Raw genomic sequence first — 13,497 nt, forward strand, 5'->3', positions numbered from 1 at the left:
ACTTAGGATTTATAGAATGTAAATAAATTCAATTCAATTCATTCTCTCATGAGGTCAGGTTAAATGCACAGATGGAGACCATGGCTTTATCTTACACATTGACTTATTTTTACTATATCTCAGATGGGCTGTACTGTTTGTATTAGATGTTTTCAGTATCCTCTCATCCCACAATTTCCAATAGTTCAAACCCATCCACTCCATCAAATACTTTTTCATAGTCTACACAGGCTAAATGGATTTGTTTTGTTGTCCACATTTCTGTAGTCAGACAGTAGGTGTATATTATGAATGTGGGATCTGGCAGTACTTGTGCAAGCAACCTTGCAGATGAAAAGTTGTGCATCCAATGAATGATCCTGTATAACTCCAATAGGGATCGTTTATAGATGTGCCTGAACCACTGCCGACATCCACGAGATCTTTACAATAATTAAATCTGTAAATCATGTTTTACCATCTTACCAAGCCATTTGTATTAAGGTGGAAGCAAGAGCAGTGTGTTATTTCTGTTAATTTAATGCTGTTTAGTTGGTGTTGTGGGAATAGGAAAGCTGTATGCTGCAGGTGGGACTTTACCGGTTAAATGGCCATTTCTCTTATTTTGGTGCCCATAAATAGTTTCAGGATTGATGTAAATTTATGTCTTGCATGATCAGCTAATGGGGCAATTTGATATATTTGTAATGTTAGGCATGGAATTTTAAGTTTTAGTACTAATCCTGTGCTATACAGAGGAAAAATTCCCGGATGGCAAATGCAATATATTAACAATTACCTACTCCAATTACTGTGAAAACAATTGTCAGTTTGTGATATAACCATACTTCAGCAGTAGAACTACATTTCTTTCTTTGTAATACTTCCTATCACTCAACACTGTATTCATGCTGCGCTTCATTCAAAGTGCAGGATTGCTGAGGGGATAATCAAAAGGGAAAGCATGATAGGTCACTGTAGGTTGTGGTGCAAGGGCCAAGAAGGCCCACCCCTTATACAGTCATACGTTCAACACTGTATTCATACTCCAGTGGGATGTTCAAACATACTTAGGAATGAGTACATGTCCAATAGTGTGAAATTATGGACAGCTTGAAAGGAACATAAATATGTACGACCTCGTGTAGAACAAATATTGATGAATAAACTGACAGCGTTCCAGAAATATTGGCGACCTAATTGGTAGTGCAATGCATTTTCTTATAAATGAATTTAGGTTTTTGGATGTTTAAATACTTTGCACATTTTCAAAATTTCAAATAATAGAATTATTAAAATCGATTTTAAGAAACCCATTTAGATACTAAATTTTCTGGAATCCAAAATTTTTAAATCAAGGTAAATTTGTGGAATTTCTGCGAAGTTTGTGAATATTCGAATATCTGAGGATATCAATCATTTGTAAGCTTTTCAAACCTAATGCTGTTGGAAGCAGCTGCGCCAGTAGGAATAGCTGGTAGTGATATGGTATGTTGCCCTAACTTAACCTTAGATTACTTAGTCTCAGCAATTGCTGCCCCAGTTAAAAGCCAGGATGGAGATTCGCTGTGGTGTGTCATACAAAGCTAACGTAATATCGCTCAATCTCCCAAAATGCTGCCTCAGGGAGGTGTGCAGTTATATGCTGCTAGAGATTCATTGCTACAATTGTTCCTCCCACCTCGCGAGTTCGCGCGTACATCATGTTTGTATTAATGAATACAATAAATTTAAAATGACGGGCCTGAGTGACAATGTTCATACCGATATTTGTCGATGTCGGACCGATGTTTCAAATTTGTACTTGCGGTAGCCATGATCGCCATGATAGATGTTGCCTAGGGAACCTGCTACAGGGGTTTTAAACGAATTTAACTGAAAAATACCAGCGTACAGCTAATATGCAACATGTAAGTGGATACTTATTTGCGGGCTGTATATTGTAATTTTGGCACCTTAACCTGAGTATATCCTGATGCAGATTTCGGTGCACATCGTGCTAGTTAATTCTGATCCATGACAACCGTGGACCGCTGCTGTGAAAACCGGTGAAAACTGTGGCGTCCGTGGTATGGAACGTATGGAACAACGATCAATACAATGTCTGTGATATATATATATATCTGAATGGTAAGGTTTATGTCGTTTATGTCGAGGGCGTTGGTTGTGGCTGAAGTTATTATATTTTCGTGTTTAGTGTGATGGCGACATGTGGAATACAAGTTTGTAATCCGACTATATTAAGTAAAATTGAGAGGTGAGTTCTGAAGCATAGGTTTTGCATATTTTAGGCGTATCCAGTCTTTCTATGCGTGAGTTGACATGGAGGTTACCTTTGCAACCTTATCCCGAACTTGCCGTTGTAATGACTTTGTATTTTGGAAGTACAGGTTTCATTCCACAATCTCGGTGTTATGCTTGATGCTGTAATAGTTTTCGTACTTGTTCCTGGGCAATGGTAGGGCTGAGTCCCGTTTGTGTGTGTGTGTGTGTGTGTGCGCGCGCGCGAGAGAGAGAAAGAGATAGATTCCTGATGTTCCTAAAATGGGGACAGACTTGCATTTTCACTCGCGCAAATGTATGCACCACATATTCCTACTTAGTCACGCACAAAAGAAGACTAGAAGAACCACACCTGAATTGAAGAGTTTAAGGGAAAAAGGGGGGCACGCGGTAGCGTAGTTGGTTGAAAGCACTGCTGCAAGCCGGACGATCGCGGGATCGAATCCCGATGAGGCCATTGGATTTTTTTTTTTTCAATTTCCCTAATCCTCCCAGCCGCACTGTGGCCCTGGGGTCGACTCAGCTTCTAACAGAAATGAGTACCAGGAATATTCTTGGGGGTAAAGGGCGGCCGACGCATAGGACTGACAACTTTACCGCCATCTGTGAGCCGGTTGCCTAGAAAATGTGGGAACCTCAAAATCTCACAACCTTATGGTCCTCCAGGGCCTGTTACAGGGATACCTTTACGTTTACTTTAATGGAAAAAGAGGCATATTTGTACTTAAATGAAGTATTTTGTTTCACATACTCTTATTTTCATTCCAGTTTTCTCAGTGATCCTTCATACCGAGAAGCAATAGAAAATTCTGCCAATTATAACACAAGATTATGTATCGAGAGAAGGCTTCGAATGCCATTCTTGGACTCTCAAACAGGTAAGTTGCAAGTTTTGATTTGACCCACTGAAATATTTTAGTTATAATGTAGAGATATATTCTCGTATTGTTTGAAGTTTAAAAGCTTTTGATGTCACTTATAGAGCCAAGATCAAGCATGTCAGCAATAATAAAAAGTACATATTTTCAATTTTAATTTATTCTGTTGATCCATACTGGTACAACCATTGGATATAGAAAAGACAAAAACACAACACAGTACAATATTAATAAATAATGATAAATAAGACATGCAATCATTAAAAGATTTTGTCGAAAAAATAAACATAATAAAACACTGTAAATACTTATACAATGATGTTGCTATTACCATCAGAAATATATCTAGTTTTATGCATAAAAAATTCATAGAATAGAACATTGTAAATACTGACACAGTGATGTTACTATTACAATCAGAAATACTTATATAGGTTTATGCATAAAAATTCACCCACAGTATAAAAAGAATGCTCATGCTAATACTTTTTTAATGGTTTTTTGAAGCTTTTAATATCCCATGCCAAGTCCTTAATGTCAGCTGGAAGATGGTTATATATATCTTAAGGCCTCCTTAGGCAGGACTTTTATGAAACATCGTCAAGTGGGTTGTTACTTGAAAAAAGTTAGAATTATTCCTGGTATTAAAATTATGAAGTTCAGAATTTTGTCTAAAGAATGATTTATTGGTAACCATAAACAGAGCCAAGGAGAGTATGTACTGTGATGCTAGAGGTAGTATATTTAAAATTTTAAAAAATTTTCTGCAAGAATCCCTGGGTCTTGCTTCCATTAGTATTCTAACCATTCGCTTCTGGAGTTCGAAAATATTTGTACTGTGGGAAGAAGTTCCCTAGAAAATTAATCCATATGTTGCAACTGAATGAAAATAAGCATGATAGATTATCTTTAGGGAATTTAAAGATAAGAAAGGTCTGATTGCTCTTGCAATATAACATGCTTTGTTTAATTTGGAAGCCAACATACCGGTGTGACTCTTCCAAGACAGAGTATTGTGAAGTACTAGCCAAAGAAACTTTAATTCAGTAGTATTAGCAATAATTTTGTTGTTATATTTAATTTGTATTTCAGAATTAATAATATCTTTAGAGTGGAATCCCATACAGCAGGTTTTGTCCAGCTTTAATGAGAGTAAATTTGCCTTAAACCATTTCGTCACACTAGTGAAGACTGACTTCAAGTTATTTCTTAGTACATTATTGTTTTGGTTACTGATGATTATGCTAGTATCATCTGCAAATAAATTGTTGGGGGTTTACATTGACGTTCAGATGTTCAGGTTTATATAAAAGTATTTTATGATTTACACAGTCAAAAGCCTTCTCCAAATCAGAAAAGATTTCACCTACTTTTTCTTTATTGTTAATAGCTGCTAAGACTGTATTTATTAAGTTATATGAAGCTGTTTCAGTGGATAATTTGGGGCAAAACCCAAATTGTTCATTGGCTAGAATGTCATAAGTGTGAACGTGTGTCAATAATCTTCTAAATATTATTTTTTCAAACATCTTACAAAATGAAGTTAACAATGAGATTGGTCTATAATTTGCATAGTTCTTCTTATCACCTTTCTTGTATATAGGAGTTTCAATCGAGTTTTTCATACGCAAGGGGAATTTACCAACTAAGACTGCTTTATTGAATATATAGCATAAAGGGGAAGAAATGTATGGGGCACTAATTTTTAGTGTCTTCATCAAAATCTCATCATATCCAGAAGAATTTTTTGAATGCAAAGAAGAGATAACATTTTCAGTTTCTTTAGTTGTTATTTTATTGAATATTATATTGGGAAAGGGGTCCTTAGCTGTCAAGTTCATTTCTCATTTTGACAATACATCTGATTTGTGATGATAACAGGCAAAGAGCCATGCTGTTGGTGGCAGGTGATATAAATGATTCATACATGAAAATTTTTTAGCAGTCATAGTAACAGTTTGTGTCAATACTTTCAAATTAAAGGATAAGTTGCCGGATTTTAGCCTAGTTCCCTTTTGTAAGGAACGAAAGGTAGTTTATGACATCACAATATCAGCAGTATTTCCCTCCTTTCAAGTTGTTAAGCAGTTGACTGACTTTCGTGAAACTAGGTATCAGTGCTTTGCAAATATAGGCCTTTGTGCCTTTTAATTCCCCACAGTGAGAACCAAGAAACAATTCAAACACGTGAATTTCTGAGTTGTCACTGACACAAGTCTCTGAGTAAGAAAGTACTGTCAAGGTCACAATCCATCTGCAGTTTCAAATATGTACTATTCATTATCTATAAAGAAATATGTATATATTTCTGCAGTAAATGAATGTAATTAATGAGAAGTGAAAATGCAGGAAGAATGATGTTGAAATCTCAAGGAGTTATGTATGATCTTTTGCATGGTGTTTAATTTATTTTGTGTAATAAGGTCGTTAATAGTGTGGTAATGATTACGCTTGCTCCAGGTGTGGCACAGAATCACTCCAACTTATTCATGAGTCCACGTCAGCGTATCCCAGGCCTGACGGAAGGTCAGATTTATACATATCCATCAAAGCGATGGCGCAAAAAGCGGCGCCAATATCTCATGAACTTCATGCAACCAAGACGCAAGGAACTGGACCCAGAGAGTGATATGCATACAATCAGTACAGTTGAAAACCCTGCAGCCAGCAATGAAGATAGTAAGGACAGTGCAGGTCTCAAAGATGAGGTTGCTAAGGTAATCAATGTGTTCTAATGATTGCGTGGTTAATATTTATACATGTGGCTTCTGTATTAAATGTTAAGTAGAAGGGGCTGCATGGAGCCATGATAGCTCAGCTGGTATAGTGATGGGCTGTAGGCTGGGTGGCCAGGGTTTGATTAATGGTAAGGGCAAGAGATTTTTCTTTTTTCCACTTTGTCCAGACCAGCCCCAAGGCCAGACAACCTTCGGTCCACTGGGTTCTGGGGCCTTATTCCCCAGTGGATAAAGCATCTGGGGCATGAAGCTGACTGCTCAACTTCATATTGTGCCAAGTTAAAGAATGGTGGAGCTGTACTAGCACTCCCCCATATGCTTTCATGGCATAGTGATTAATTAATTAATTAAGCTCAGAAACAACTTTTACCTCTTTAGAAAAGGCTACAGAGTGGTGAGACAGAAGTAGATAAGCAAGTATGGGTAGTATTGGAAGGAATACTATACAGCTAAATTTCATGTTGGGTGTGGCACAGTATTCCAGTGTTTTATTTCCACAGCATCATGTTATGAAATTCAGTTGTTAATACTGGCATGTTACGCTGCAGTATGACCATCAACATAACGGATGCATACCAAAAAGTAACGACATTTGCAGATTACTTGCATAGTGACTGGTAACTTCAGTCATTTATTTATTTATTTACTTCATATCCATGGATCATTATACATGATATAGGACAAGTCAAATACTTTACAATAAATAATAATAATATAATAAATAATATAATAATATACTAAGATAATACAATGATGATTCTAATAATAGAACTAATATAATCGTTCAACACACGACACCGCTGTATGCCTCAAGACCCGATCCTTCTATCCTGGCACAAAATACCCTGGTATCCTTGATCTCGTTCCTGTAAGAAAAAAATACAGAACAGGGCAGTAGGCATTCCTATAACATGTACTAATATTAAAATCTACAAGTTAATTATTCTTGAAATATATGTTTACAAGTGATCAGAACTGGGATTTGTCCCCAAACAAGAGAAACTCGTCTATGCTATAGAAACAATGATAAAGTAGGAATGTCTTAAAAGTCTTTTTAAACTTGTATAGTACTGGTATCTCTTTAATATATTGTGGCAACTGATTTAGCATATGAAGCCCAATATTATTGAAATTTTTTTGTATAGACTCGTATTACATGGCACTGTGAACAAGTCATCTTTTCTCCTTGTATTGTGTGNCAGCTCTCTTCTGCAACCTGAAAATCAGTTTTGCATTTCCTGAATTGCCCCAAAATATCAATCCATATAATAACAAGGATTGAAAATAAGCATAATATGAGGCTCGTCCACAAAGTAAGTTTCCCTGGGGCTGTTTACAGAAACAAAACACAATTTCATGGAAATATTTATTGCAACAGATACAGCAAGTGTTCAGCAATTTTTCAACATAATTGCCCCCGGAATTGAGACATTTGTCATACCGTGGGACCAACTTTTGAATACCTGTGTCGTAGAAGTCTGCCGCCTGGGATTGGAACCACTGTGTGACAACCATCTCCGCCTCTGTCATTCTCAAAACGCTGACACTCACCGGACAGGAATTTCTTGAGGTGTAGGAAAAGATGGAAATCACTGGGAGCGAGGTCTGGGGTCCGGGCTGTAGGGTGGATGATTAAACACCTCCCAGCTGAACTCCTGCAGGAGACTTGCTGTCCATCGAGCCATGTGTGGCCTAACTTTATCGTGCAGGAAGACAATACCGGCACTAAGCATCCCGCGCCGCTTGTTCTGAATGGCCCGTCACAATTTCTGCAGTGTTTCACAGGAACGCTCAGCATTCACTGTCTCACCTCTGGTCAGGAAGTCGACGTGGAGAACGCCCCATCTGTCCCAGAATACTGTGCACATCACTTGCCGCGCCGACGTCTGCTTGAATTTCGTCTTACAGGCAGATCCACTGTGACGCCAATGCATTGACTGCTGCTTGGTTTCTGGGGTAATGTGTGCAATCCACGTTTCATCACCTGTAATGATCCGGCCCAGTAACTCTTTGCCGTCGTCATGGTACCGCTGCAGAAAGGTCAATGCTGACTCCATGCGCTTTGTTTTGTGTTCTGGTGTCAGTTGCTTCGGCACCCACCTGGCGCACAATTTCCTGAACAACAGATGCTCTGTGACAATTTCGTGCAACAAGGAGCGGGAAATCTGTGGAACATGACTGCTGAGTTCCGCAATTGTGACGCAACGATTCATAATGTCTTCCCGCACAAGCTCCACCAGGTTGTCTGTAATGATGGATGGCCACCCACTGCGCTTCTCATCATGCACACTTTGTCGACCTGCTGAAAATTGTCTGCACCAGCGACGCACCATCTGCTTGCTCATGACGTTAGGCCCATAGACCCGGCACAGCTGACTATGAATTTCGATCGGTGCTGTGCTCTGTGCATTGAAAAACTTTATCACTGACCGCACTTCACAGTCGGTGGGACCTGGAATAAGAGCCTCCATCTTCAACAGCTGCAACGATGCTACTGTGGGAATGCAGGAAATTCCATTTGTGCCTGCGCCATGCTACGTCATTGCTCTATCACGTACGCGCAGTCGCTTTGCGCAGTATAAGGTTTGCTAGCTGTGGGATGAGTGGGAAACTTAGTTTGTGGACGTGCTACGTATAAGGTGCGAACAATCTCTAACCCTGACACTCTTTTGACTACTCGAAAGGCAAAACATATTTTACATAATTTATTTGCTAGTTGTTGAGTATGTGCAGTCCACGTTAGATTCTTGTCCAACCAAACTCCCAAAAATTTTGTATGTTCTGTATAATTGATGACTGCATCATAGAGCTTTACTGATGGGCATTCAACGTGTACTTTTTGAGGTTGATGAAAGGGTATTGATGTTGGTTTTTCTTTATTACTAGTTAATCTATTCCTTTCAAACCACTCTGTGAGTGCATTTATTGTTTTATTTATTTTCCTTTGGACATCATTAGCACTACTTCCTGCTATAAGGATACTAGTATCACCAGCAAAAAACGTTGGTCTTCCATGTTCAGTGCCGGCTTCTAGATCAATGATATATAGCAAACACAACACTGGTCCGAGAACAGAACCTTGTGGGACTCCATGTCCTGTGTGTCTCTTTCGCGATAGATAGATAGTGATTTCAGCAGTTTCTTTACATCTGTATGTAATTTCCACTTTCTGTTCCCTGTTTTCTAGATATGATTGAAACCATTTTAGTGCTACCCCTCTTATTCCCATTCTTGTCATCTTCCTTAGCAATATATCATGATCAACTCAGTCAGATGCCTTTGACAGATCCAGAAATATCCCTATACTTATTTGCCTCTCATCCAGTGATTTGTAGACCCTTTCTATAAACTCTGCAGTTGCAGTATTTGTTGATTTCCCTTTAGAGAAACCATGCCATTTATTGTTAATTATGCTGTAATTATTAAAAAAATGATAAAAGTCTTTTACGTATGATTTTTTGTATTATTTTTTAAAAAACAGAAATTAGTGAAACTGGTCTATAATTCCCGTCACATCCTTTCTTATACAAAGGTTTCACTTTTGCAATTTTTAGTTGATCAGGAAAATGCCCATTTGAGAGTGATAGATTTATTATATGTGTCAAAGCGGTTGTTATTTTAGGATAACATTTTTTAATGATATACTCTGGAATATTGTCTATTCCTGTTGGTTTTTTTATTACTCAATCATTTAATTATGCCTGCCACTTTCTCTTCAGTAGTTGGGGTTAAGAAAATGCTGTTGCTATTATATTTTACTGTATTGACATTAACTTCAGTGGTTTTGGATAATGGATTGCCACTCAATACCATTTGGCCAATACTGGTATAGTATTCATTAAAGACATTGGCAGTAGCTTTTGGATCTTGTATTTACTCCATTCTCACTTATTTCAGTATTCTTCGTTGCTTTTTTCTGTTGACCTAGTTCCTCCTTAACTAGGCCCCACATGGCTTTTGATTTATTCCCTGATGCTCTTATTTGCATGTTATTAGTTATTTTTTTTGCTTCACTGATAACTTTGTAGTATATTTCTTTGTAATGACAATAGTATTCTTTAAATTCTTCTGGCATATTTCCTTCTTTCATTAGACTATTAAGAAACTTGAGTCTATTCCCCGATACCCTTATTCCTGAGGTAACCCATTTATTTTCCTGCTGTTTAGTTTTTACCCATTTTTTAGGCATAGCTATATCATAATAAACTGTAAAGTTCCTAAAAATTCATTGTATGCCTCATTCGCTGAATTTTGCTTAAAACAAGCTCCGAAGTCTCTTTTTCTAGTAGTTAGTTTAGGTATTGTACAGTCTCTTCCCTGTAAGATCTAGCTATTCTGAATTCTTCCTTTAGTCTAACTTGCCCCTTTTTATTCTTATACTGTATCTGTATTTGTAGTATCTATGCTTTATGGTCAGAAAATCCTGTTTCAATCACCTTAAGATTGTATTCCCATTATCCCTTGTTCAGTATTATTTGATCTAATGCTCTTTGACTTCTAGGTCCTATTCTCGTTGGGACATCAACTATTGCTTGCAAGCCATATGAGTTTAACATTGTCTGTAATTGTAGATTTACTCTTCTTCCTAGGAAATCTATGTTGAGATGCTCTTCCCTTTGTTTATTAAATTACTAATTATTGTGTCCATGGTTTCAATAAATATATTAATATTACTGTTTGGAGTTCTGTATACACAGATAATAATTGTATTAAACTGGATAAGTTCGATTATACTAGCCTCAGAGTGTTCTTCTTGATTCAAGTTTTCAAACAAGTTACAAGGCTTTGCTTCTAAATTTGTTTTGACATAGATACATGAGCCTCCATGCTGCTTATTGTTCCTACAGAATTTTGATATAAGGGAATAGTTTTCAAAATTATAATAACTTGTTTCTTTTTCCTCTAACCAGTGTTCGGTGATACATAGTATGTCCAACTCTAGTGCTTTATCTGTTAGTAGCACATCCATATTTAGCTTTTTATTAGACTTTGCACATTTTGATGGAATATCTGAATGTTTGCATTGACTTTATTATTATTATTATTATTATTATTATTATTATTATTATTATTCTTGATGNAATACTGGGGGCCTCCTTTGTCTGGTAGACATACAAACTTCCTGCTCTTGATCTCTTTCAAATAGCACCGCACAGTTAAGGGATGGGTCTGCTGAAGTTTTCTGTTTCGTTCCCCTGGGTTTCTGCAGCCTTCTCATGTATTCTAGTTGAGTAGCCTCTTCATGGACTGTATCTTCTGTAACTTCCCCACAAGGTGTAGAAGTTGTTGAATTTTCTGGACATGGTGTACATTCTTCTGGTGATGTACTTCCTCCTGGCTTATTTGTAGCAGTTGTTGTGTCTGGTGCTGCACTTAGTCCAACCTTGTCCTTTCTTGTAGAGGATGGTTTCCAAAGTCTTCTTGATAAAACGGGGTTGACTGCATCGTGATTCAACTCTGGGCTGTTTCTGTCTTCTTCATATATCTTGTCGTCGTGCTTCTTGTGTGATTTTTCGGGTCATGCTGATTGATCCTTCTATTTTTTGTGTCGCATGTCTTCTATAGTAGACATTATCTTCTTGGCAACCAATTCTTTCCCTTTGTCGTTCATGTGTACGCCATGTTATGTAAATAGTTCTCTATTTAAGTGTAGCTTTATCAGAGCTGTATGTTCGAAAGCCTTCACCAGTTTACCCAATTTTCTATTGAAGACTTCTCTCTCTGTTTACACAGGAATCTGACTGTAGATCATATCTGTGTGGTACACTCATCTGGATGATGTCCGTATGGTTATTTTTCTTGAAGAAGTCTTTCAACTGATTTAAGCCACCAGTGGTCTCATTTCTGCCTACGTCTCTTGTGCCTCCCCATATTACTGTCACATCATTTTTTTGTCAAGAGTTTGACCTCTTCTTTCACTGTGTTTGTGGTGGCCAGTAGATCAGCACCTGACTTTATGATCTCCTGTACTTCAAAATCACTGCCCAAGTTGTACGTTACCTTGGATGCACATTCTCTTCCATGGCTATCGCTGATGATTAAAATCCTATGCTGCTTCTTTTTTGGTGATGTTTGCTGTATTGTTTTCTTACTTGGTGATTCTTGGCTGAATTAAAGAGCTGGGTTTCGCGGACTTCACTATTGCAAGGTAATTTATAGCGATTATTTATGATGGGTATTCTATAAATGTTTTCCTGTCTACCATTGGTAATTCTCTTGTGCTTTCCAGTCACTATATCAGCCCACTTTGGTTCGATTGAAGTTTGTTCATTAGTGGTTTCACATAAACTTTCTGCTGATATAACCACTTTCATTGACAGTCTTATGCTTTTGCTGAAGCATCATTTAATTCTTTATATAACAGCTTGATTATAAATTTAGACGAACTCAACTCTAGTAAAGCATCTTTTAACTGGCTTTCTAACGTGACACAATTATCGCATCTATAAACACCATGATAAGCTTGGTCATGACTAAATTGCTCGGAGTAAGAATCAAGCAGGACACCAATGGCAGCCATCTTGAACCATTTCCAATCAGTCAATCATGCAGTTGACTATTTTCTAACAAAAAATGATCAGGAGAACAAAAAAGAGTAGCCAATTTTGTTCGTGATAATACACAGCTCCAACTCCTTCCAGAGGCTGGAGCCCCACAAAATATGTGTGGGAATTTTATATCAATTATACTTCTAAGTCATACGGCATCAGAGTGGAAACTTCTCTGGGTAGTTTCTTTGTTGGAGAGTCAGAAGGAACACCAGCAAGACTCTTATAATCTTCAACTAACATGCAGTTTTGGTTTTGTCAGTCGCAGAAAAATTATATTGAAAGTGGAAAATGTTAATATTTTTTTATGGAGGAACGTAATTCAAACATGCAGAATATCAAGTCACTTAAGTTGCTGAATAACATAAATGAGACTCTTCATTTCAGGCCTATATTCTGTTCTGCCAAAAAAAAATTATCCCTAACTGGAATATATTCCAAGATCTTATGCTCTTAAATTATAATTTCAGCTTAGAGCGAGGCTTTCAAATAAAAGACATTTTCAGTTTTATAGTTTATGCATTACAACTCCTTGGAGAGACCTGGTTTTTGTGGAATGTCAGTGATAAAATTTTTATTATTGTGGCATGTCCACCGAAAGCCAGAATGGTTTGATCTGAAGACACATTAGTTACTAGGTTATGGCACACTGAACACCACATCAGCGTTGCAACAATTACACAGGCCAACAGCTGTTTTGGTGCCGGGGTATTTGGAGCTGATTTCATATGAATTTGATGCCCTGAATTCAAATATGGCATTAGTTTTTGCCTAGGATCTCAAATTTTTAAGATATAACATTTTGGTGAAATATAAGTTAAATCAGTGGATCAAATAAAAAAACTCAACATGGAATTTTTATTACTATATTATAATTATATTTTTATTTTATTATATTAAATACAAAGATAGAGGAAAAAATCATCGACTATATATAACAGTCAAACCAACTATAGTCACGGAACACTACGGAAGCTTCTTTTTCGTGACTTTCTTGAATGTATTTTAGAACAGTCCCTTTTTAAACTCCAGCAGTAATCTGCCATCATGTGTGTATCCCATCTTCCTTGG

General features: G+C 37.2%; 1 protein-coding gene across 3 annotated transcripts in view; it reads left to right on the top strand.

The window, feature by feature from the left end:
* Window positions 1-2,108: 2,108 nt before the first annotated feature.
* The window catches only part of LOC111863958 (zinc finger protein ubi-d4 B), a 40,619-nt gene continuing 29,230 nt past the window's right edge, over window positions 2,109-13,497 (top strand). For all 3 annotated transcript variants that reach the window (XM_023850789.2, XM_023850790.2, XM_023850791.2), the window contains exons 1-3: window positions 2,109-2,236; window positions 3,031-3,140; window positions 5,601-5,857. In XM_023850789.2, coding sequence (XP_023706557.1) covers window positions 2,181-2,236; window positions 3,031-3,140; window positions 5,601-5,857 — 423 coding nt within the window. In that variant the 5' untranslated portion in view covers window positions 2,109-2,180. The remainder of the gene's footprint in view (window positions 2,237-3,030; window positions 3,141-5,600; window positions 5,858-13,497) is intronic.

This window comes from Cryptotermes secundus, unplaced genomic scaffold (assembly GCF_002891405.2).
Source record: "Cryptotermes secundus unplaced genomic scaffold, Csec_1.0 scaffold249, whole genome shotgun sequence".
NCBI classification, from domain to species: Eukaryota; Metazoa; Arthropoda; class Insecta; order Blattodea; family Kalotermitidae; genus Cryptotermes; species Cryptotermes secundus.